This window comes from Gorilla gorilla, chromosome X, assembly GCF_029281585.2.
Source record: "Gorilla gorilla gorilla isolate KB3781 chromosome X, NHGRI_mGorGor1-v2.1_pri, whole genome shotgun sequence".
Taxonomy (NCBI): domain Eukaryota; kingdom Metazoa; phylum Chordata; class Mammalia; order Primates; family Hominidae; genus Gorilla; species Gorilla gorilla.
In genome coordinates, this window is record NC_073247.2 from 29,837,415 (window position 1) to 29,863,569 (window position 26,155).

The following is a 26,155-nucleotide window of genomic DNA, read 5'->3' on the forward strand; positions in this document are numbered from 1 at the left end:
CACTTAGCATACTGCATTTACAATGCAGCCATGTTGTTGAATGTATCAGTAGTCCCCTTCTATGATTGAGAAGTAGTCTAGAATCTACTGGAGTCCTGGATTAACAGAAGATAACCTCAAATGTTTCTTCAAAGCTAACTAGAATATGAGCTAGATGTTAAAGTCTGTCTCATTGGAAAATTACTTACAATTCGATTTTAATTTTAACTGAAGGTGATACAATTCTTGAGTTTTCTGTTCTAGAGTTTGCCGCAGAAGATTCTGGTACTCTCTCTCTTTTTCAACTAGGTGTTCCAAAAGTCTGGTTTAAAAAAAAAAAAAAAGCCATTATCCAGAGAGCATTCAACACCATACAATTTAACTCAAGCATCTGTTGTGCATACATTAGAGATGGAAAAAAAATGGAAAATGGGACAAGTCTAAGAGTCAGCCTAGAGAGGGAAGCACATGTGTTTCTTCAGGTTCTGTGACTCAGACTTCAGTCTGCAGAGGGGACCCTTCCTTGTGTTTTCCTCCCCTTGACAACAAAGGCCAGTGCTCACAGCTTGGATATATTTTTGCAATGGACTCAATGTGTGCCCCTCACCCGGCCCAAGTTCATATGTTGAAATCCTAACCCACAAGGTGATGGTGTTAGGAGACGGAGCTTTGAGAGGTGAGGTGAGAGGAGTGTCCTTGTGAAAGGAGACCCCAGAGGCTCCCTCATCCCTTCCACCACGTGAGGACACACCGCGAGAAGATGGCCATCTGTGAATGGGGAAGCAGGCCCTCACTGGCCACGGAATCTCCTGGCACCTCGATCTTGGACTTCGAGTCTCCAGAACTGTGAGAAACACATTTCTGTTGTTTATAAGCTGCCTAGTCTCTGGTTATTTTGTTACAGTAGCCTGAACGCACTCAGGCAGTTTTGTCTCAAAAACGTATCGTGAACCAAAAGATGCCGATGTTAATCAGAACTCAGCCAGAAGGACGATGTGATTATTTAAACCTGGCTCCCTAAGTCAAATAAGGCAGCTGAAACTAGAATAGAATCGTAAGTTTCTTTCCTCCTCACACGGGGACTAAACGAAGGGGACAGAAGCCCCTGCTTCTTTTTTTGTTTTTTTTTTTTTTTTTTTTTTTTGGAGACAGAGTCTCACTCTGTCACCCAGGCTGGAGTGCAGTGGCACAATCTTGGCTCACTGCAACCTCCACCTCCTGGGTTTAGGCAATTCTCCTGCCTCAGCCTCCCGAGTATCTGGGACTACAGGCATGCGCCACCATGCATGGGTAATTTTTGTATTTTTAGTAGAGACGGGGTTACACCATATTGGCCAGGCTGGTCTCGAACTCCTGACCTCAAGTGATCCACCTGCCTCGGCCTCCCAAAGTGCTGGGATTACAGGTGTGAGCCACCGCGCCCAGCTGGAAGCCCCTGCTTGTAATGGGGCAGAGCAGGGACAGTGAGTGAGACATGCTGCTCTGCCGGTGGTGAGGATGGCTCCTGCCAACATCCACCAAGCACTTCCTACCCAGAATCCAGGACTGTGCCAAACACTGCATGAATTCAGTCACTGAAGCCTTGCGGCACTTCTAGGAAGCACTGGTTGTTCTAAACCCCTGTTTTGAAGCTGAGGTAACTGAGGCAGAGGAGTTAAGTAACACCCAGAGTCCACAGGCTGGGCTCTTCCCAAAGGACCGCCTCCTGAAACCCAGTCTTGCTCATGGGCTCTCTGGGATCAGATATGACTTGGCACAACTGTGCCTCAAACTTCCCCCACATGCCAGCTCAGGCGTAGCAAGCCTTGGGGGAAACGGCTGACAGATTGGAACCATGTCTAGCTTTTGCTGGGGCTCAGAAAACAGTGCCCCCAAATGGCCTCAGCAGCAGCCTCAGAAGCAAAAGTTTTCCTCTGACCTTCTCCTGCCTCCCTCTCTCAGTCCATTCTCCTGGAGGCACCATAGAATCCCTCTTCCCCAAAGCGGGGCACAGAAACCAGAACTCCTTCTCCCCAAAGCCAGCCACAAAACCTAAAAATACGACTCTAACTTTCCCTCCGCCTTTCTGTGTAAAAATTGGTTATAAAGAAATTCTTGGCCGGGTGCGGCAGCTCACGCCTGTAATCCCAGCACTTTGGGAGGCTGAGGCAGGCAGATCACCTGAGGTCAGAAGTTTGAGACCAGCCTAACATGGAGAAGCCTCTCTACTAAAAATACAAAATTAGCCAGGCGTGGTGGCACATGCCTGTAATCCGAGTTACTTGGGAGGCTGAGGCAGGAGAATCGCTTTAACCTGGGAGGCAGAGGTTGCAGTGAGCCAAGATGGCACCATTGTACTCCAGCCTGGGCAACAAGAGCGAAACTCTGTCTCAAAAAAAAAAAAAAAAAAAAAAAATTCTTTGGGCTGGGCGCAGTGGCTCAAGCCTATAATCCCAGCACTTTGGGAGGTCAAGGCGGGAGGATCACCTGAGGTCAGGAGTTCAAGACCAGCCTGGCCAATATGGTGAAACCCCGTCTCTACTAAAAATACAAAAATCAGCCAGTTGTGGTGGCGTGCGCCTGTAATCCCAGCTACTCGGGAGGGGAGACTGAGGCAGAAGAATAGTTCGAACCCAGGAGGCAGAGGTTGCAGTGAGCAGAGATTGCACCACTGCACTCCAGCCTGGGCAACAGAGCCAAACTCCATCTCAAAAAAAAAAAAAAAAAAAAGTTCTTCGACCTACTTTGTTTGACTGTAGGTCATAAGACCCCCGATTCCAGAGGGTCCTGCCCCACACCCAGGAGAAAGGAATACTGCTCAGAGAGGCCAAGAAGGATCTAGACAGACAGGCCTTGCTGGGTTTCCCCACTCAGTCTATCAGCATTCGATCAGGCCCTTTTTATCCCTATTTCTTTACAGCTCTCCATACTTTGTTAAGCCTAAGCATAAAAATGGACAATTTCCCCTGGATCTTTGGGTCTTCATGCTGAAGTTAAATACATGTTAAATACATTTGCATGCCTTTTCTCTCATTAATCAGCCTCATGCAGGTGATTTTCAGCAAACCTCCAGGGGCCAAGGGCCTTGGCCCCCACACTTTTATTGTTTGCTTACATACCTAGTACATGGGATTTGTTTCTTAACGGTGTGTTCCTTTAATTCATTTATATGATCCATGCTGGTGAACTTGGGAATACAGAACTAAGCTTTATTGAAATTACTGAAGGCTGCTGGGGGTGGTGGCTCACACCTGTCATCCCAGAACTTTGGGAGGCCAAGGCAGGTGGATCACCTGAGGTCAGGAGTTTGAGACCAGCCTGGCCAATATGGTGAAACCCCATCTCTACTAAAAATACAAAAATTAGCTGGGTGTGGTGGTGTGCACCTGTGGTCCCAGGTACTCAGGAGGCTGAGGCAGGAGAATCGCTTGAACCCGGGAGGTGAAGGTTGCAGTGAGCCAAGAATGTGCCACTGCACTCCAGCCTGGACGATAGAGCAAGCCTCCATCTCAAAAAAAAAAAAAAAAAAAAAAAGACTGAAGGTAATTATTGAAGTTGCCATGAGAAGTCACTGCAACAGTAGAGAGATGAGAACACAGGAACTCCTGGATTATTTGGTGGCAAAGTGGGGTGGGGAGAGGAGAACACTTCTGCCCCAGCACAACAGCAGAGGAAATATTGGCACTCAGCAAATTAGAAGTCCTCTCCCAGCCCTCCCCAACTGCCTGCCTTCATCCTGGTCTCTCTAGTAGTCCTCCTTTTATGTTAGTGAAGGAGACAACTCAAGCTTGTGCCTGTATCCAGTGGGAAGGACTCTCAGGACTTCATCAGGACAGACACATCATCCTGTCTAAGAGGTGTCATCTTCCTTTGGCTCTGCCCAACTGCCACATAGCCAAGGCACTTCATACTACAGTGATATGGTTTGGCTGTGTCCCCACCCAAATCTCATCTTGAACTGTAGCTCCCATAATTCCCTTGTGTTGTGGGAGGGACCCAGTGGGAGATAATTGAATCATGGGGGTGGTTTCCCCCATACTGTTCTCATGGTACTGAATAAGTCTCATGAGATCTGATGGCTTTATAAGGGAAAACCCCTTCCGCCTAGTTCTTTCATTCTTTCTTGTCTGCTGCCATGTAAGACGTGCCTTTTACCTTCTGCCATGATTGTGAGGCCTCCCCAGCCTCGTGGAACTGTAAGTCCATTAAACCTCTTATTCTTATAAATTGCCTGGTTTCTGGTATGTATCAGCAGCGTGAAAATGGACTAATACACACAAGGACAAGCACCTTATGCAGGAATGTACAGTTTACGTCAATGCCATTCACAGACTGGCTGCTGCCTAACCAATTCCTCATTCCACTGAGACTGGAAAATAACACAATGACTATCGACAGTGGAGAGAAATAACCTTCAAACCCATATATAATCATTTTATGAATTTGGTGATTATAAATCTTATTGGGCGACCCAGCAACCCCATTACTGGGTATATGCCCAGAGGAATATAAATGGTTCTATTATAAAGATACATGCACATATATGTTCGTTGCAGCACTATTCACAATAGCAAAGACATGGAATCATGCTAAATGTCCATTGATGATAGACTAAAGAAAATGTGGTACATATACACCATGGAATATTATGCAGCCATAAAAAAGGAACGAGATCATGTCCTTTGCAGGGACATGAATGGAGCTGGAGGCCATTATCCTTAGCAAACAAATGCAGGAACAAAACCCGAATACCACATGCCGTGGGAGCTAAATGATGAGAACATATGGACACATAGAGGGGAACAACACACACTGGGGCCTACCAGAGGGTGGAGGCTGGGAGGAGGATCAGGAAAAGCAACTAATGGATACTAGGCTTAATGCCTGGGTGATGAAACAATCTGTACAATAAACCCCCATGACACAAGTTTACCTGTGTAAAAAACCTGCACTTGTACTCTTGAACTTAAAAAAAAAAAAACTTATTGGGAAAAAATATTAAAGAAATGCTAAGTATTATTACCAACTTTAATATTTGTGATTTTTTAAAACTTTCAAAATGTTGCCACCACTACCATTTAACTAAAGCTCTGGGTCTTTTAAAAAAAGAAATGATTAGATGATCTAAGATTGAACTTGAGAGATCCCTGACAGCATACACAACCTTTCATCCAAAATACGTAACTGGCCCCTTGTCTCCCGGTTAAATAGTCATTAGCATTCCTCAGCAATGATCACACAGCAACAAAGTGTCATTTGGAATGAGTACCAACTCATTTGCTATAACTATGGATTTTTTTTTTTTTTTTTGAGACAGAGTCTCACGCTGTCGCCCAGGCTGGAGTGCAGTGGCACGATCTCGGCTCACTGCAACCTCCGCCTCCCGGGTTCAAGCAATTCTTCTGCCTCAGCCTCCTGAGTAGCTGGGATTACAGGCAAGTTCCACCACGCCCAGCTAATTTTTGTATTTTTAGTAGAGACGGGGTTTCACCATATTGGCCAGGCTGCTCTCGAACTCCTAACCTTATGATCCACCCACCTTGGCCTCCCAAAGTGCTGGGATTACAGGTGTGAGCCACCGTGCCCGGTCAACTATGGATTACTTTTAAAAACCAAATCACGCAGCTGATAATGTGACTTCCCAGAGCAAACAGGAATAATTTTATTCATTTCACAAATATTTCTTCCCCTTTTTTTCTTGTTTTCAGATGGAGTTTCTCTCATTGCCCAGGCTAGAGTGCAATGGCACGATCTCAGCTCACTGCAACCCCCGCCTCCTGGATTCAATCGATTCTCCTGCCTCAGCTTCCCAAGCAGCTAAGATTACAGGCGTGCCCCACCATACCTGGCTAATTTTGTAGTTTTAGAAGAGATGGGGTTTCACCATGTTGGCCAGGCTGTCTCAAACTCTTGACCTTAAGTGATCCACTCACCTCGGCCTCTCAAAGTGTTGGGATTACAGGCGTGAGCCACCACGCCCATCCACTTCACAAATATTAAGCACCTACTATGTGCCAGGAAGTGAACAAAACAGACCAGTGCATTGGAGGAATATGATGGTGATGCCAGGGTTCCCTGGTTGGGAAGCTAGTCCACTAATGCCCGTCTAGGGATCATGACAAATCACATGGAAGAAATGACAACAGGACAAACTTCCTCGGGGTCGGGATTATGGGATGTGCATCCACTGATGAAGTGCTAACCAACCCCCAAACCCCGCTACTTCTGCAGAGGCAGGCTGCTGAGCCTGCGAGACCCACACACCATGCCAGGGGCCCCGTCTTGGTGAAAAGAGAGAAAGAATCCAGAGATGCTGCTGCCTTTAGTATGAGTAATTTCTGTGTGGTCTGGGGCAAGGTACTATATATACCTCTCTGATTCTGACTTTTTTTTTTTTTTTTTTTTAAAGGAAGGCATTCCTCTAGTCCCTCAATTGAGGCTGAGAATATGCGCCCTTGCCTAGTTCGTGGATGATGAAGCTGCTTTTTCCTAAGACCTGGGTGAGATGGTCAACAATAAAGCCAATTAATCAGCATCTTGGTGGCTCAGGCCACTGTCCCAGCGCCTGCTCCCAGAGGAGGGCCCAGAAGCTCCTCACCTGTTGGTCTCCTGTCTGAGCTCACCCAGCTGGAGGCTCAGGTGCTGCTGGTGGGGCTGGGCCTCCTGGCCAGGTCCGGTGGCTGGGGGATAGCCCTCTTCCGCTTCATCCATGTCCTTATCTACCCCTTCAGTCTCACAGGTAGGCTCAAAGTGGGCTCGGAGCTCTGCAAATCACACAAGACATGACAATGGTGAGCAAACCAGGCCAGTGGGGCCTGGGGTCGCAGACACCCAGGTCAGCAAACCGGGCTGTTCAGAAGCTGGCTCAGCCCGTGCCATGCTCCATTAGGGGACTGCTGACTTTACAAATGGAGAGGAGACTGTTCCATTTGGTTCTCTGCAGCGTAAAGTTGATCACGCCAGTTTCCACAGGAAGAAATTGAGGCTTAAGGATATGAAGTGAACCAAGGCCAGCGTTCAAAAGGTACAACCAGGCCAGGAGCAATGGCTTACACCTGTAATCCAAGCACTTTGGGAGGCTGAGGCAGGCAGATCACTTGAGGTCAGGAGTTTGAAACCAGCCTGGCCAACATGGTGAAACCCCATCTCTACTAAAAATATATATACAAAAATTAGCCAGGTCCGGGCGCAGTGGCTCACGTCTGTAATCCCATCACTTTGGGAGGCTGAGGCGGGCAGATCACAAGGTCAAGAGATCAAGACCATCCTGGCCAACATGGTGAAACCCCGTCTCTACTAAAAAAAATTAGCTGGGTGTGGTGGCACGCACCTGTAGCCCCAGCTACTCGGGAGGCTGAGGCAGGAGAATTGCTTGAACCTGGGAGATGGAGGTTGCAGTGAGGCGAGATCGCATCATTGCACTCCAGCCTGGGTGACAGAGCAAGACTCTGTCTCAGAAAAAAAAAAAAAAGAAAAGAAAGAAATAAGTAGAGCCAGGCTGCCACCCAAGCCTGTGCCGTTTTACTACAGAAGGTGTCTGCTTGGAGTGGGAGAAGAATTAAGCACTGGGGTTTCCCAAGCCTCTCCTGCAGCCGAGCCTGGGCTACACAGTGCATTCAGGAGAGTGGGCTGGAGCCAAACAGCAAGGGGCTGAAGGAAAGGGGGAAACCATGATGGCGACAGAATGGGCTGTAAAGCCTCCCTTAGCAGGAAGAAGTCACCAGAGAAGGAGAATCAACTTTGGTAACATTTCAAAAAGGAAATTGACAAAAACCAAAAACTTCTGTAACTACTACATGATGATTCAGAGAGAGGAATCTGAGCCACTGTATTGTCAGTTACCCAAGAAACATTCCTGAGTGCATGATGAAGGGGATACCAGAGGACTGGAGGATCCTTCCCCTCTGGCCCCATGCTCCCTTTAAATTTAATATTATTTATTTATTTATGTATTTATTTATTTTTATTGAGACGGAATCTCACTCTGTTGCCCAGGCTGGAGTGCAGTGGCGTGATCTCGGCTCACTGCAACCTCCACCACCCGGGTTCAAGCGATTTTCCTGCCTCAGCCTCCCGAGTAGCTGGGATTACAGGCACGTGCCACCAAGCCTGGCTAATTTTTTGTATTTTTAGTAGAGACGGGGTTTCACTATGTTGGCCAGCCTGGTCTTGAACTCCTGACCTCAGTTGATCTGCCCACCTCGTCCTCCCAAAGTGCTGGGATTACAGGCATGAGCCACCGCGTCCGGCCCCATGCTCCCTTTTGAGATTGTGAGTTATAGTCTATCTGCAGTCACCTTCATCATGCTTCAGGGACACGTAAATACAGCACCACGAGATGCTCTCAGAACTACAGAATCAGCCCCGGAAGAGGTCTATGACAACATGCATTTAATTCCAAGGAAGTAGATAACCAAGATGGAAAAGAGAAAAGCAACAACTGTTGAATGAAGATGATATTTCTTATCTTTTCACGGCCTAAAGCTGACCTTGACCACAAAGGGGGCGCTCACCTGGGATGAGAATGGTGACCGCGGCCTGCACCGCTCGACGGATGATGTTGTCCATCGCGAACATCCAGTGGGGCCTAATTAAGTGGTTCCTCAAAATTTTATTTACCTAAAAAATAATAATAATAAAATAAAATAAAATCACAAAAATCCAGATTTCCGGCGCATTGCACGGAGAATCACGGCAACCTACACTCATCCTCTTGGGGGCCGCATGCAATCAGCCAGTTCACCCAGATGCCATTTCCTGGACTTCATTGTTTAGGAGGAGCTGCTGAAGCTTGGGATTCAGGTGTATACAGTTAAGAAGAGATGGGGGCTATGGGAGGAGGTGGTAACTGAATTCCAAGATCTGGTGTGTTCCCTAGGGCCAGATGGAGCACTTACGGCATCCTGAAATCCGAACAGCACCAGGTGAATCTGACTGATGGACGAGCTGTCAAAGTCCAGGTCCACCTTGAGCTTTGATATTGTGGTCGCCATCACCCGGTGCTCTGGGGAACGGATGAAGTCCCTCAGGATCCCAATGATTTGCTTGATGTGTCCAACTGAGAGATGCAACTCTTCGGAACTCTGAAAACACACACAAATCATTTTCATTGAGTCAGATTGAGAGAGCAAGAGTTCAGAACATACTGGGGGAAACAAGATGGTCCATTTGCTAAGAAACTTGTGGAACTCCCAGGTGAGAAGGTGTCTCTGTTTGTTCCCTCCATAACCTTCCTGTCAGGGTCCTGGCCCCTTCTCCCTGGTGGGTGCACAGCTAAGCCCCTCTGTGAATGGCTTCCTGTTTAACCCCTTGTAAGAGCCCCCATCAAGGCCATAGACATAGTTCAGAGCGGAGCAGCGGCCTCTTCCTAAAAGGCCCTTTTCCATCTGAAATAAGGGAGGGGGGCCGGGCACGGTGGCTCATACCTGTAATCCCAGCACTTTGGGAAGTCTAGGCAGGCAGATCACCTGAGGTCAGGAGTTCAAGACCAGCCTGGCCAACAAGGCGAAACCCCATCTCTACTAAAAATACAGAAATTAGCTGGGTGTGGTGGCAGGCGCCGTGTAATCCCAGCTACTGGAAAGGCTGAGGCGGGAGAATCACTTGAACCTAGGAGGCGAAGGTTGCAGTGAGCCAAGATCACACCGCTGCACTCCAGCCTGGGCGACAGAGTGAGACTGTCTAAAAAAAAATAAAAATTAAAAAACAACAATAATAAATAAACTGAAATAATGGAGGGGAATCGGTTTGCCAGTCCTGTGCCCTAGTTCAAAATCAGTTATTTTCACCCATAACCACCCTCCCCAAGGTGGCTGTTCTCCCAGCTTCTGAGGGCAGCTCTAGCATGTCCTACAGCTGGGGATTAACTTCAGGACTCAAAACCGGATCATGAGAGGCCAGAGAAGGTGCTTCGGGCTTTCTGCTACAATCTGGCTGGTTTTCACCAGGGGGCAGCACCGCCCCACCAGTGCCTGGAATCACTGCGGTATCTGCAAATTCATGTTTCGGCAGAGCTTTTTTTCTTTGTATTTTCTTTTGTTTTGTTGGGGAAGGGAAGGACGTTAGGGAAACATTTACAGTGATCACCGTAACTATGCAGATGTTCCAGGGCGGCAGGAACCGAGGTCCTGATTGGACCTGTCTGGGGACTGGGACCTGGGCAGAGGGAGCAGGAAGAGTCGGTGCCCTCCCTCGGGCAAGTACCTGGGCCACACACTCCTGCAGGTTGGAAGCCACCTGGTTCTGCTCCTCCCAGAGGATTTTGTACAGGATGGCACGGCGCTCACTGTCCTTGCGTAGCAGGAAGAGGCCCTGGTCCCTGTCCTCCGGGGACGAGGCCAAGCCCCGGTCTTCCAAGGCTGAGCTCTCGTCTGGAACACTGTGGACAAACACGTGTGACAATCTCTGTGCGTGCCGGGGCACTGTCCCTGGGAGTATGTCATGTTAGGACACCCTGGAGAAGGGCTGAGAGGTAACTGTGATGCAGTCCCTGTGCTCAAGAAAATGAAATTGCTGGAGGAAGGACAGACATGCAGTGTTCTGTCAACCCCCACAGCAGGAGGGAGAGCAGAAGGAGGGGGAGGAGGGGTAAAGGAGCCTCCCAGGAGACAGGGAGGAGGGAGGGAGGGAGGGAAGGGGGCAAGCACAGAAGGAGAGGTGAGGGAGAGAAGGTGAGGGGGACAGGGGAAGGAGGAAGAGAGAGGAAGGAAAAGGAGGAAGGGAGGAGGAGGGGCCAGGAGGAGGAGGGGGCCGGAAGATGCAGGGACAGAGGGGGCAAGGGTGAGGGGGAGAGAGAAGGGGAAGAGGAGAGAGGGGAAGTGTCAAAGGAGAGGGGAGAGAGAAGGGAAGAGGAGAGGTGGGGGAAGGCACATGTGGGGAATGAAAGGACAGGGAGGGAGGGGAAGGGACAGCAAGTGAACGAAGCACCCTCCTTGCCGGGATGGGGCGGCCCAGCCGCCCTACTGCCCTGCAGAAGGGAAGTAAAACCCCTCAGTGGCCATCTGGTTGGGACCAGGGAGGTGCCCTGTGGCGGAGAACTACCAGCACCCTTTCGGGCCCGCGGCAGACGGACAGAATACGGGTGTACCTGAGGAGGTGGCCAAGGTGGTGCCTGGGCGCCCGGGTCCTCTCAAAGAGTGCGTCAGGCTGGGCGTCGGAGTCTGGGGAGACAGAGCCATGCTCGCTGCTGCTGGTGGCCATGGGCTCCCCCTGTGTGGGCAGGGCCAGGACGACACCGCGGGGACCTTCTGTAGGGGGACAGCCAGACACCGAATGGGGAGACTCAGAGAGGGACGGGGTGGAGCTGAGTCCCTGGCAGCCCCTCAAGCCCAGGTGAACCACCCAGGCACCCAGGAAAATGTGGGTCTGGCGGGGGACGGGCCACAGGTGCTGTATTTCTACTCAGATGCATGCAGTTGGGGGTCCCTCATGGAGCAAGTTACTGAGCCACTCACTCTGGCAGCTTCTGACCCCGATCGGTACCAGGGAAAAGAGGACAAACTGCTTCCTTTTCAGGGGCCACTCTTACATCATTGCCAGTTAGGACTTACTGCCCCAGAAGGTGTCACTGGACTTCAGTGGCCTGCAGGACAGCCACCTCAGGCAAACCTCCCTGACAAATCCTTTAATCAAGGTCAGGGTTGGCCCACGATGACAAGCCAGGCTCCAAAACTGAAGCCCCAGGCTCTGGCACATGGGGAAGACGCAGAACCCCAGCTAGGGTACCTCTTGCCTCCCCACTGTCTTCCCAATCCCGAAGGAACAACTTCCAGCAGACGGCAGCCCAGTCACCCAGAGACTCCCTGGGCCTCTGTCAGGAGATTGAGGTGCATGTATTAGTTGGATTTTGACAACCTCCAAACCTACTGCACAGGGCCCCGTCACTCTTCACAAAAATGGGAATGACGTGAGCAGCCCAGGGCTCTGGATAGCCAGAACTCTCCCTCCTGAGCAGCAGAGAAGCCCAGTGCCCAGCATTCATGTGGCCAGGGTGCTGCCCCAGCTGTCCAGGGAGGCCTCACCTGAGGGCTTGAAGGCAATTCGGTTCTTCTTGCCCTTGTTCACCTGCCTTAAGAAACCCTCTCTCAGTAGCTCAGCAGTGGTGGCACGTTTGTGGGGGTCAGGCTCGAAACAGGATAAAATGAAGGCTCGGGCTTCAGCTGAAAGGGCTTCTGGAATCTCAGGGTGGATCTTAAACATGCCCACCTGCATTTAAGGGAGAGGTAACCGATGTGTCAGTGAGGCCTTGGGTGAATTCGGGTATCCACGTCTCAGTCCAAAGCTCCTGTACACCTGACATCCCAGGACAGGCATAATCCATGCCCCTTTGCAACGTCACATTCTTGTTCCTCCCACCCCAAGGTGGAGTCCATTTCCCCCTCCCTGGCATCTTGTGACTTGACTTTGACCAACAGATAGTGACAGAAGTGACATGGTGAGAGTTTCAGGGCCCGGGCCTTAAGAGGTCTTGTGGCTCCGCTAGTCACCCTTAAAGCCCCGAGACCACCATGCAGAGAGGAAGCCCAGGAGGTACGACCCCGTGGAGAGGACGCCCCAGCCATCCCAGCTGGAACTGCCACGAGGGAGGGGCCTCTCAGGCCACCCTGCTCCCCCAAACCAGCACTTGGCTGCAACCATGTGAGTGAGCCCAGGCAAAACCCACAGAAGAGCCAACAGTCAGCTCAAAGAGGCATGAGAAAAAGTCATCGTTTTAAGCTTCTGAAATTTTGGGGTGGTTTGGTACATAGCAGTAGAGAACTGAGATGGGACTTGGGCCACAGCCTAGGGCGGCATGTCCTCTAAGGATACTCAAAGGCATCTGTTACCTGTTCCCTGACGCACAGGGTCCCCAAGAGATGCCTTTAACACCTCTCAATCCCTCTGCATCCACAGCCCAGATTCCCAGCCTCCAGCTCAAAACCACAAGCAGACAAAACCTTGAGGCTGCCAATGTATAGACAGGTAACTAATGGCTCTCTGTCCCTGTGACCTGTAGGGAAGTAAGAGTTGGTTCTGAGCTGCCACATCTCGCTGTGACACGAACATGCTTCCATGACATGTTATATAGCCCCCTCCTTCATAACTGTTCCCAGTAGGGTGGCCCTCTCATCTTTTCAGGAGTTGTCACCTTCAGTTTCACAGTCCATCCTGTGTCTTTTCCAAGCCCACCCAACAATCCAGGCGTGGAAGCTGTTCTGTCCTCCAGACCCATGCCCATTCCCAGCTCCTCAGAGCTCCTGGGGGCTGGCTCAGCCTCCACAATCCCCGCGGAGTGAGCTCAGGGTGCTGCAGAGTGTAGAGGGCCAGGCCTCCCGACTTCCTGTCTCCAAGGCCCTTGACCTGGCAGTCACGGCCATGTGCTGTTTCCAACACAGTGCTCCTCCTGGCCAGGCTGCCCAGCTCAGGAGTTACGGATTCGAAGAACACTAAATGCTGGGTGAAATCCCACCCACCGCCAAGTCTGCAATGCAGGGTGCCTCACAGGTGGCTCCTCTCACCTGAGCGGTAGGGAGGTTAAGCTGGCACTATTCACAGGCACTAGGGGTACAAAGACCAACATTCAGGCAAGAACATGAAAAGGAAAGGGTGGCCTCTGCCTGGCTCTCTGAAAACAGCAAATGTGGGCAGCACAATGACACCCGGCTGGGATGTCCTCTTTAAGGGTGCTTTGCCGTGACCCAAAAGCTCCTCGTATTCGTCTCCTAGGGCCACTGTAACAAAATACCACAAACTGGGTGGCTGAAACAACAGGTGCTTATTGTCTCACAGTCCTGGAGGCTGGAAGTCCAAGATCCAAGCGTTGGTAGGGCCAGGGACTCCTGAAACATGCAGGGAATCCCCCTTTGCCTCTTCTAGCTTCTCGTGGTCTGCGGGCGGTCTCTGGTGCTCCTTGGCTCCTAGACGCACCCCCCTCTCTCCTCTGCCTCCCCGAGGCATTCCCCTGGGAATCGTACTTTGTCTTCTGAGCGTGTGTGTCCAAATCTCTACCCCCACCCCCCAACTTTTTGAGACAGGGTCTCACTTGGTCACCCAGGCTGGAATACAGTAGCATGATCATAGCTCACTGCAGCCTCCAACTCCTGGGCCCAAGGGATCTTCCTGCTTCAGGTTCCTGAGTAGCTGGGACCACAGGTGTGCACCACCACATGGGCTAATTTTTTGAATGTTTTGTAGACACGGGGTCTTGCTATGTTGCCCCAGGGGATCTTGAACTCCTGGCCTCAAGTGATCCTCCTGCGTCGGCCTCCCAAAGTGCTGGGATTATAGGGGTGAGCCAATGCACCTGGCTCAAATATCCCCCCTTTTTAAAAGACACCAGGCTGGTCTGAGTGCAGTGGTGTTTGCAGCTAGTTGATGACAACCAGTTAGAGATTTCTTTGTTCCTTCCCCATTCCCACTGTTTCACTTGACTAGTTAAAAAAAATAAAAAGAAAGATTTAAAAAAGAAAAAAAAAAGTCCAAAACACCAGTCATACTGGATTAGGGCCCACATTCCAGACCCCATTTTCATTTGATTTTCTTTGTAAAGACCCTATTTCCAAAGAAGGTCACATTCTGAGGTACCGGGGGTTAGGACTTCCATATATCATTTTTGGGTGACACAGTTAAATCTGTAACAGTCCCTTCAGGGGAAAGAGAGTTTCCTTTGTTTCAGACACTGCCCAGAAGTTTCTTGAAAGTTTTCTAAAGGAATGAAGGATCCCAGAAATAACACAGGGGCCATTACTTATTTAATAATAACTTTCTCATTGGCAATGAAAAGTGACTTCATATGCCATCCAAAAAAGTCAGTACATTTTCAAACCCTTCATACAGGCAGGGCACGGTGGCTCTCGCCTGTTATCCCAGCACTTTGGGATGCGGAGGCAGGTGGATCACTGGAGTTTGAGACCAGTCTGGCCAACATGGTGAAACCCCATCTCTACTAAAAATACAAAATAGCCAGGCATGGTGGCCCATGCCTACAATCCCAGCTACTTGGGAGGCTGAGGCAGGAGAATCTCTTGAACCCGGGAGGCAGAGGCTGCAGTGAGCCAAGATTGTGCCACTGTACTCCAGTCTGGGTGACAGAGTGAGACTCTGTCAAAAAAAAAAAAGAGAGACTTTGTACAGTGAATTCGCTAAACAAAAACAAGAGGAGGCGGGGAGCCAGGCACGCCCTGCGGAGGAATCGAGCCAGTCACAGCCTTCAGCTCTCTCCCTGGTTTCCCGGAAGTCAGCAGCAGGTCAAAAAGCAGCCAGCCATGGCTCTCAGGTGGGCCTCATGTTTTCCTCGTCACCAGCTGCTGTTTATTCCAACGCTGCCATGGAAGCTGCAGGTTAGATCTACAACGGCCCCAACAGGGTCCACCGCACACAGTCAAAGTGCTGAGGAAGGTCATCGCTGTCTTCCAGCCCAGGAGCTGAGGGTCCTCTTGGGATTGCAGGTGTCAGAAGACTCTTGTTGACTTGAGGTCTTGGCCTGGGCTCTGAACCCAAGCAGCTGATAGGAGGTGAGAAGCTCTGAGACCCTTCTGCAGGGGCCTCGCCGGGCTGGAGAGAGCAGCCAAGGCACCCAAACAGGCAGCACTCGGGACCCATTGAACATGCTGCCCTCACCTCAACCGGCAGAAACCTGCACTCACACCTCCAAGTTCCTTCTGCCCAAGAGGGAAGCAGAGAGCCTGGCACAGACACAGGCCACGAAGGCGCCATGTTTGGCAGAGAAGCCAGGAAGACGCCTCTGGAATCGCGTTCTATCAGGGCCGTGTCCACACACTGCGGCCTCATCATCCATAAGCAATGGCCATTTGGCCTTTTGTGACCCTGCTGTCTCAAGGCAGTGCCCCATGGAAGGTCAGCGCTGGTAATGGCATCCTAGGGCTAGAGCTCTGCATTAGTCTGTTCTCATGCTGCTATGAAGAAATACCTGAGACTGGGTAATTTATAAAGAGGTTTAATTGATTCACAGTTCCACGTGGCTGGGGAGGCCTCAGGACATTTACATCCATGGCAGAAGGCACCTCTTCACAGGGCGGCAGGAGAGAGAATGAGAACCAGCAAAGGCGGAAGCCCCTTATAAAACCATCAGATCTCGTGAGAACTCACTGTCAGAAGAACTGGATGGGGGAAATCACCCCCATGATTCAATTATCCCCACCGGGTCCCTCCCACAACACGTGGGGATTATGGGAATTACAATTCAAGATGAGATTTGGGTGGGGACATGGCCAAACCACATCAAGCCCCTTACATGTTTCTAAGCATACACGAGGCCAGAAGCTGCACACCCAACCTTGGGTACACCGGGGTGTCCTGGCATCAGCTTCCCGTGAGGTCACAAGGAAGGACATCCCTTTCCACAATCTTGGCTGCTCGGTGGTAAAACCCCCACCTGCAATGCTCAGTCTGCACTATGTTGGCCCCAGTACATGGGCTGCCCTTCCTGTTAGCTCGGGGAGGGTTGTTGGAATGATAAGGGATATATTTACCTGATAGCCCAACTCCCACCTCTCCAGAAGCCAGTCAGAAACCTGTCCCCCAAAGGCACAGATCCCACATGGCCTTTGAGCCTTACCCACTGTAAGAGCAAACATGAAGGGAAACTAAGGGGCTGGATTCTCCCTGTTGAAAATAAAGGGAAAGGACCCTCCCCCACCCTGCCCAGCTTTCTTAGAGCCTTGACTTGAGAGAACTTATAACTTCAAGGTTTTTCTCTGTCTCTGAGATATACGTGAATCTTTTAAACAGCTAAATAAGACTCTTGCCAGAAATGTCTTTTGCAAGGACCTGGAAGCCATCTCTCTGAAATGTAATCATCAAAGAAGATAGGGCCTCTATCTCCTAGTTTCCTTTTTCTTTTTTTTTTTTTAAACCTGTCATCTTTTATTAGTGTTTTCATAACTCTGCTCTCCCAGAAATAGGAAGGTAGGTTTCTAACTTTGATGGTGGCTTCACTCCAAAACTACCTACTGTCTTAAAGATATGAGAAGTTTAGTGTTTTTCCTTTTTTTTTTTTTTTTTTTTTTTTTTTTTTTTTTTGAGGTAGTGTCTTGCTATCACCCAGGCGGGACTGCAGTGGTGCAATCTCGGCTCACTGCAACCTCTGCCTCCTGGATTCAAGCGATTCTCCTGTTTCAGTCTCCCGAGTAGCTGGGATTACAGGCATGCGCCACCACGTCCAGCTGATTTTTGTATTAGAGATGGGGTTTTGCCATGTTGCCCAGGATGGTGTCTAACTCCTGACCTCAGGTGATCCACCCATCTCGGCCTCCCAAATTGCTGGGATTACAGGCGTGAGCCACCGCGCCCGGCCTATATTTTCCTTTGGATGAAGCCAAACAGTGAACACCAATGGTCCCCCCAATCACCAGGTGAATCTAAGATGAGCTCCTTGTGACAAATGGCACCACCAAGTTGTCTTACTTGAGGACCAGTTACAGTTTCTCTTGAGAACACAGATGTCACGGGTTGTGTCTGCTCGGCTCTATGAAACAGTGAGATTGCTTTCCATCTTTGCAGTCTCAGTGGATTGCCTGTGATGCACCTCGCATTCTGGTTTAATGCTTATCCAATAATAAAACTGTTTCCTTCTCTCCTACCTTTGTGGAGAGGTTTTCTGGATTGGGAGGAGACTTTGTTTTTAATTCTACTTCCCAACCACGCCCAACCTCAATCACGAAGCATGACTTACTTTGAACATGGCTGCCTGCGGCTCACCAAGCTCATGGAACGGAGGCTTGCTGGTGGCCATCTCAATGATGGTGCAGCCCAGGGACCAGATATCGGCTGGGGCACCATATCCGCGAGGCCCTTGGTCAATTATCTCAGGTGCCATGTACTGCAGGGTGCCTATTTGGAAAACAAACAAACAGGCTGTGGGTACCATATTGCTCAGAAACTAAGTGGCCTGTAGTCCCAGCTACTCGGGAGGCTGAGGCAGGAGGATCACCTGAGCCCAGGTGTTGGAGACCAGCCTGGACAATATAGCAAGACCTTGTCTCAAAAACAAAACAAAACAAAAAACCCACCACTAACTGTGAAATGAATGGCTTCACGAATGGCAGATGGAGTCTTGTCCCATGCGTAAATAATATGGTTGCTTCTTTTTTTTTTTTTTTTTTTTTTTGAGACAGAGTCTTGCTCTGTCGCCCAGGCTGGAGTGCAGTGGCGTGATCTCGGCTCACCGCGAACTCCGCCTCCCGGGTTCAAGCGATTCTCACACCACAGCCACCCAAGTAGTTGGGATTAGAGGCACACACCACCATGCCCGGCTAATTTTTGTATTTTTAGTAGAGACGAGGTTTTACCATGTGGGCCAGGCTGGTCTCTCTGACCTCAGGTGATGTGCCTGCCTCAGCTTCCCAAAGTGCTGGGATTATAGGCGTGAGCCACTGCTCCTGGCCTGACTGCATATTTCTTTGACCAGAGACATGCAACATGCCTTCCTTTAATACTAACCACGTGGAGAGAGGACTGCCTGGCCCATCAAAGGACAAATGGCGCAATTCAGTCAGCACATATTAGTACACGCCAAATACAGGGAAGCCAGAACGTGAGAAACACAGCCTGATGGTAGGGAGGTGCCTAGTGGAGAAGACAGACAGAATGCTGGCAGCGGTGGCAGTAATGGCAAAATGTGGTAGGTGCTAGGACAGAGAAATACACAGAAGGCTACAAGAACATTAATAAAATAGGGTTTGACTCTCTGCCTGGTTCGGGTCAGGGAACACTATGGCTGTGTCCATTTGGGCCTCTGAGGAGTAAAATGCCAAGACGAGATGAGACATATGAGAGATTTATTGGGGAGAAGGTCTCTGAAGGACAAAGCGGGAGGGAGCAGGGTGGGCAGGGCCGGCTGTGGACCACATGGCAGGTCCAACACCTGGGAGCGGAGAGGAAGGCAGAATCAGGAAGAATCTGGGATGGGAGAGCAGCCCGGAGAGGGCTTCAGCCAGGCCGCTGGGGAGTCTGCAGCCCCAAGTCATCCACTGGAAGAGTCCCACCTGGGTTCTAGCACCCCTGCCAGGCTCAGGCCTTGGTGGGGAGCAGCCTGGGTAAAGTGTAACTTTGCTGGGTTGGTAGCCGGGGCTGTCAGGGAAGCAGGGTCCTGCTGTGAAGGCTGGAGGGCTGGACAAAGGGGATCATGGGTGTGAGATAGACAGCGGTCCGGGGAACAAGCGATGTCTGACACGGGGCAGGGTGTGGGAATAGTTAAGGAGGCAATGGCAAGGGCACAGGCCCAGTGGCAAGCAGGGTGGGCCCAGGGCTCTGGCTTTGGACGTGCTCTTGTGGTAGACAGCACACGGGGAGGTCAGTCAAGGGCTCTGCGAATAACATCCTTCGTTTTCCTTGAAACTCAGCCTGTGCAAAGGGGACATGTGTCAAAGTGACAGCAGCTACTGGGGGCTGGCAAAGAAATTTAGAAAAAGACAGCAAAGTCAGAGATGACCTTGGCCACGCATGAATAGAACACTGAAACCCAGAGAAATTCAAAGGCCTATCTGAGGATTACACAACTAAAGGTTTAATCAATGAAAGCAGGGCCGGGCACGGTGGCTAACGCCTGTAATCCCAGCACTTTGGGAGGCCAAGGCGGGCGGATCACCTGAGGTCAGAAGTTCGAGACCAGCCTGGCCAACATGGCGAAACCCCGTCTCTACTAAAAATATAAAAATGCAAAAATTAGCCAGACATGGTGGTGGGTGCCTGTAATCCCAGCTACTCAGGAGGCTGAGGCAGGAGAATCCCTTGAACCTGGCTCGCAGTGAGCTGAGATCGCATTACTGCACTCCAGCCTTGGCGACAGAGCGAGACTCAGTCTCCAAAAAAAAAAAAAAAAAAAAAAAAAAAAGGAAAGCAAAGGGCGCACTGGCTATAAAGAAAGTTTGGAGAAGCTACCTCCTGTGTCCCCCTCTGGAAGATCCTATGTCTTATTAGCATTCTTTAAATACTCTAGGGGCAGCTGTGACAGATGGAATGTCCTGCGCTGATGGCAACGTTCTATTCTGTGTGGTTAAATATGGTAGTCACTAGCCTCATATATTTGACTGTTGGGCCCTTGAAATGTAGCTAGTGAGACTGAAGAAATGCATTTTTAAGTTTTAACTGTATTCAATTACAAGTGACTTAAATATAAACTTAAATATGAATTGGGTTGTATCAGTGAGCACAACAGATCGATGAGGAACAAATGATGGCTTTGGTCTCCAGAGCTGATGCCCTGGCGGGGAAATGTTCAGTGAGTTGCAGAGTTGGGCAACATGGCAGCGCATTACACTTGATGCCCTGTTAGGAAATCCCAGAGCCCCAAGAAGGGAACGTCCGGGCTCTTGCTGCTGTAACAGAGGGAGAGGTCTTGGCAGGGAATGTGCCTTCTAACGAATCCCTAATTGAGGAAGGATCCGATACTGTGCTGCTTATGAAGCTACCCTCTCTCAGCTCTGCTCTGTGATGCTGAGTCTGGGACTCTGCTTCGCCTGCAGCTCCCCATTAGGCTCTGCAACCAGGTGGCGCTAAAGAGAGACCCTGGAAGGATGCGGGAGGGAGCGGAGACCTGCTGTGTGCTTGCTGTGGCCCTAAGCTTCGCGTTGGACCCTCAGTTGGCCCCAGTCTCCAGCTGTGTGTCACCCCATACTTCCAGAACCAGCCTCATCTTGCCCCTCAGAGGTACCTGCTCCAGCCTGGTGACACTCCCTCCCAACAAGTTCTAATCTCACCCTCCCATTTGACCCCCAAGCCCCAGGGGTATAGGCTTCCTGATACCTCAGGGCCTCCCTTTCTGCCTTTTTGGTTTTTGGTAACCAGCAAACAGTTATTTCTATTAAATTCTCTCCATGGAAATAACTGGGGTTATTTTTGTTTTTCTGCCTGGACCCTGACTAATATAATCACTAAATTTATTTCTTCAAAGAGCAAGAGAATACATTTATAGATGTATCCAGCAGTAGAAAAGAAACGCTAAACCAAACATCAATGGCTAATTGGCTCTGGTCAAATAACTGTCCATCCTGGTACAATGATTTCATAATTGAAGCCTATTTAGTCTGCTTAATTCTAAATTTGGAGATTTTACACAGCAAAGGAAACAGTCAGCAAAGTGAAGAGACAACCCACAGAATGGGAGAAAATATTTGCAAAATACCCCTCTGCCAGGAGATTAGTCACCAGAATATATAAGGAGCTCACACAACTCTATAAGAAAACATCTAATAATTAGATTTTTAAAAATGGGCAAAACGTCTGAATAGACATTTCTCAAAAGAAGACATTTGTAAATGGCCAACATGCATATGAAAGGGTGCTCAACATCCCTAATCATCAGAAAAAATGCAAATCAAAACCACAGTGAGATAGCATCTCGCTGCAGTTAAAATGGCTGATATCCAAAAGACAGGCAATAACAAATGCGGGCGAGGATGTGGAGAAAAGGGAACCCTCATACACTGTTGGTGGGAGTGTAAATTAGTACAACCACTATGGAGAACAGTTTGGAGGTTCCTCAAAAACCTAAAAATAGAGTTATCATAGGATCCGGCAACCCCATTCCTAGGTATATACCCAAAAGAAAGGAAATCAGTATATCAAAGAGATATCTGCACCCCCATGTTTGTTGCAGCACTGTTCACAATAGCCAAGATTTGGAAACAACCTAAGTGTCCATCAACAGATGAATGGATAAAGAAAATGTGGTACATATACACAATGGAGTACCATTCAGCCATTAAAAGAATGAGATCCTGTCATCTGCAACAACATGGATGGAACTGGAGATCATTATATAAAGCGAAATAAGTCAGGCATAGAAAGAGAAGCATTGCATGCTCTCACTTATTTGTGAGAGCTAAAAATCAAAACAATTGAACTCAGGGACCTGGAGAGTAGAAGGATGGTCACCAGAGGCTGGGAAGGGCAGTGGGGACTAGGGGAAGGTGGGGATGGTTAGTGGGTACAAAAAAAAATAGAAAGAATGAATAAGATCTAGTATTTGATAGCACAACAGGGTGACCATAGTCAATATATTTTGGCTGGGCATGGTGGCTCATGCCTGCAATCCCAGCACTTTGGGAGGCCGAGGTAGGTGGATCACTTGAGCCCAGGAGTTTGAGACCAGCCTGGGCAACATAGCGAGACCCCATCTCTACTAAAAAAGTACAAAAAATTAGTCAGGGTTGGTGGTGTGCACATGTAGTCTCAGCTACTTGGAAGGCTGAGGTGGGAGGATCACCTGAGCCCATGAAGTTGGGGCTGCAGTGAACTGAGATCACACCACTGCCCTCCAGCCTGGGCAGATGGGAGTGAGATCTTGTCTCAGAAAAAAAAAAAAAAAAAAAAAAAAAAACTGTACATTTTAAAAAACTGAAAAGAGCATAACTGGATTGTTTGTAACACAAAGGATAAATGCCTGAGGTAATAAATACCTTATTTACCCTGATGTGATTATTACACATTGTATGCCTGTATCAAAATAGTCTATATACCCCATAAATATATATACCTGCTATATACCCACAAAAGTTAAAAATAAATTTGCAGATTTTTAAAAACATGGAGCCATGGTGAACAGCACTCTTTCTAAAGGCAAGGATTTGATAATGACATTCATATTAGTTATTTACTGCTGTTTAAGAAATGATCCCCCAAATCTATCAACTCAAACAACAAATAGTTAGGTCTTACAGCGTTTCTAAGGGTTGAAATCCAGCAGCAACTAGCTAGCTGGGTGGACCTGGCTCAGGGTCTCCCAGGAAGTTGCAGTCCAGATGTCAGCTGGGGCTACAGTCATCTGAAGGCTGGACTGGGGCTGGAGGATCAGTTTCCAAGCTCACTAAGGATAGAGCTAGTGGGGGGCTTCGGTTTTTCAGTACATGGGATCCTCCATAGGACTGGCTTGAGACATGGCTTCCCTCAGAGAGACTGATCCGAGAGAAAGAGGAATGGCACACTGCCTTTTATGACCTAGTGTCCAGGTCACACACCATCACTCCCACTTCTTCCTATTCATCAGAAGCAAGTTGCTAAGTCCAGTCCACATTCAATGGGAGGGAACTACGCGAGGGTGTGACTATCAGGAGATAGGGATCATTGGGGGTCATTTTGGAGGCTGCCTGCCACAAATCTGACTCCTGGTGAGCACTTGATGGCTTACCAATTGTCTCCACGTAGCCTTGTCCATCTGACTCAAACGACTCTGGAAGGTTGGGCAGAGGAAGCACTATCTACCGTTATTCCTACTTTACACAGGAGGCAACTGAGGTTCAGAGAGGCTAAAGGATTCGCTTAGGCTAGAACCCATATCTTCTACCTTCAAGTTCAGAACTACACACCATGACATCACTCATCCATATGCTACATCAAGAAGAAGTGCTGCTGGAAAAAAAAGCTGCCTGAATAAGAGTAGCACGTGTAACGATTTCCAAAGCCATATTGGAGCATCTTTCCATGTAACTGGAAGGTACAGGGCACTAACGGAAAACTGGGTGCTCCATTTTATTCACTACTGTATTCACAGGGTAACCATCCACTCTCAGAACAGCTAACAGAGAGAGATAAACGCACACAACTATTTCAGATACTCAAGGGAACACTCCCTGGCAGGATGCATGTTGGGTGTGTATATCAGCTAACCCAAAGGCTGGATTCTGTCAAGAAAACCAAGTGAAGATGGCATTGTGGGGCATCTGAATCACGCACAAATCCTGGAAAATTGGGTTTCCTTCAATCTGGCTCTCATAGGCCAGGCACGGTGGCTCACACCTGAATCCCAGCACTTTGGGAGGCCGAAGCAGGTGGATGGCTTGAGGTTAGGAGTTCAAGACCAGCCTGGCCAACATGGTGAAACCCCGTCTCTACTAAAAATACAAAAATTAGCCGGGCACGGTGGCGTGTGCCTGTGGTCCCAGCTACTTGGGAGGCTGAGGCAGGAGAATCGTTTGAACCCGGGTGGTGGAGGTTGTACTGAGCCATGAACGCGCCACTGCACTCCAGCCTGGGCGACAGAGTAAGACTTCATTTCAAAAAAAAAAAAAAAAAATCTGGCTCTCTTGGGGCCCCATATGCCCCCTAACCTATATTTCCTCCAAGGTATGCCCTATCACACTGGTCACTGGTCACAGCCCACTACGGCTCTTAGGTACCTACACCAGTGCAGTGGTGCAGAGTTCAGAACAAGGTGATCAAGAGACCCACAGGCACTGACTCAGCCCCGCTAGGGCACAAAATCCACTGGGGACTCCTGGAGAGTTGTCCAATAGGATTTTCAGATTACCAGCAAAGAAGACACACGGCAGAAGACACGAGTTTATAACTGAGGCCCAGGGACCTTCTAATCTGATCAAGGGGCTGAGAGAGTTGACAGAGTAGTTTAGGGGGATGGTGCTGAGACAGCTTCTTTAGAGAGAGCTGCCTACCCTCTCCCAAGTTACAGGATTTGGGGCAGGACTGTCCCCAAAAGGGCGTGGGCCCAGGGCAACTCAAGCCACTCAATATCAACTTATGATCATCACATCTTCCACAGGCCCTTGGAGATACCGTTAGAGCCTAAATTTCAAGATTTCATATTAATCAAGTACAGAAAAGAAAAGTAAGGTACGATTTTCCCATAGTCCAGGGGACTACCCTAGTTGACCTGACCAAGGGATAAGCCTGGTGGAAAGGGGGCGCCACTTGTTCCTAACCCAAAGCCTTTGAAGGGGGCTTCACTGAGCGACTCAGCTCCATGTGTATGTGTTCCTGTAGGTAAATTACACAGTGGACTGGCTCCCAAGTGAGCAAAGGTTAACTTCCAGCAGCAGACAGGGGGCTGTAAGGTGTGGGGATACTGCCACAACCTCTCAACAGTGGGCTGAAGCTGCTTGAACTCTGGACACCAGATGGGGGACCCTATTACAGAAATACCAGCTTAGGGTTTATCTTTTATTTTTATTATTTATTTGATTGATTGACTGATTGACAGGGTCTCATTCTGTCGCCCAGGCTGGAGTGCAGTGGCACAATTATGACTCACTGCAGCCTCATTCTCCTGGGCTCAAGTGATTCTCTCACCTCAGCCTCCTGAGTAGCTGAGACTACAAGTGCGCACCACCACACCCAGCTGATTTTTATATTTTTGGTAGAGACGGGGCCTCACTATGTTGGCCAGGCTGGTCTCAAACTCCTGGGCTCAAGCGATCCTCCCACCTCAGCCTCCCAGAGAGCTGGGATTACAGGCGTGCCCAGCGTATGGTCTTCTTAAAAGGAATCCTGGGAGTCTCTCTCAGAACCTATTCTGGTTCCAGGGGCTGCCCAATAAAAAAATAAAGAAAAAAGAAAAGGAATTCCTGCTCAAACGCAGTCCTCCACGATCTGAATCCCTTAACAGAAAGAGATGGAAGGAGGAGGTGATGTAAGGGGTAAATAACTGGGAGGAGGGGGCAGTCAGCCAAAGGACAGGCCCCTGCCCACGACACAGGAGTTACATCCAGAGGGAGCCAGCGAGGGAAGATAACTAAACATCAGCCAGGCCTACAGCACGCAAAGCCAGCTTCCAACAGTGCTAGTCAAGTGACAACTTTCCCTGCCCCTGTCCTCTCCTTCCTGCAGCTGGTGATTAGGGAGAAAAAGCCAACACCCAGCTCCTGACCACAGGTCGCTGCCTGCAGGGAGACGGGAGAGGGGTCTGACTTTTGAATGAGGACCAGAGCGTTGATCAGTATATCAGCCTGAATCTTTTTTTTTTTTTTTGAGACAGGGTCTTGCTCTGTCACCCAGGCTGGAGTGCAGTGGCACAATCGGCCCATGCAACCTCTGCCTCCCGGGTTCAAGCGATGAGTCCTTTTTAATTCCTGAATTCAGACTGTGTGCACTCCTTCAAGTGTCATTATGACTTTCTCTGTTATGTAAGGGTGGCTGGAAAAGTCAAAGGAAAGAACTCCTGCCCCAGGCAGGATGAAAAGTGGCAGAGAAAAATCCAGTGGCTTTTGTGATTACACCCTTTGAGTCCAATGGGTTCAACACGTTAGTTATACACACAAACTCAGTTCTCTCAAAGGCTCCTTCCAGCTCTAATAACCCATGACTTATAAGTACAAGCGAGTATTTAATTAGCAAACACTTCAATTGCACTTGCTATGTGCCAGGGACCAGTCAAAGCACTTCATCAGTAACTCACTTTACCCTCATAAAAACCCTATGAGTAGGTACAATGAGCATTTCTATTTTACTTACGAAGAAACTGAGGCAC

At 49.3% G+C, this 26,155-nt stretch overlaps 1 protein-coding gene across 1 annotated transcript in view; it reads right to left on the bottom strand.

Moving 5' to 3' along the window:
* The window catches only part of MAP3K15 (mitogen-activated protein kinase kinase kinase 15), a 156,105-nt gene that overhangs the window by 1,805 nt on the left and 128,145 nt on the right, over positions 1-26,155 (bottom strand). Inside the window, exons 19-26 of the mRNA XM_055376716.2 lie at positions 17,630-17,787; positions 11,979-12,162; positions 11,045-11,204; positions 10,162-10,336; positions 8,856-9,041; positions 8,472-8,577; positions 6,557-6,722; positions 189-301 (exon numbers count right to left, since the gene is read on the bottom strand). Of these exons, the coding sequence (XP_055232691.1) occupies positions 189-301; positions 6,557-6,722; positions 8,472-8,577; positions 8,856-9,041; positions 10,162-10,336; positions 11,045-11,204; positions 11,979-12,162; positions 17,630-17,787 (1,248 nt within the window). The remainder of the gene's footprint in view (positions 1-188; positions 302-6,556; positions 6,723-8,471; positions 8,578-8,855; positions 9,042-10,161; positions 10,337-11,044; positions 11,205-11,978; positions 12,163-17,629; positions 17,788-26,155) is intronic.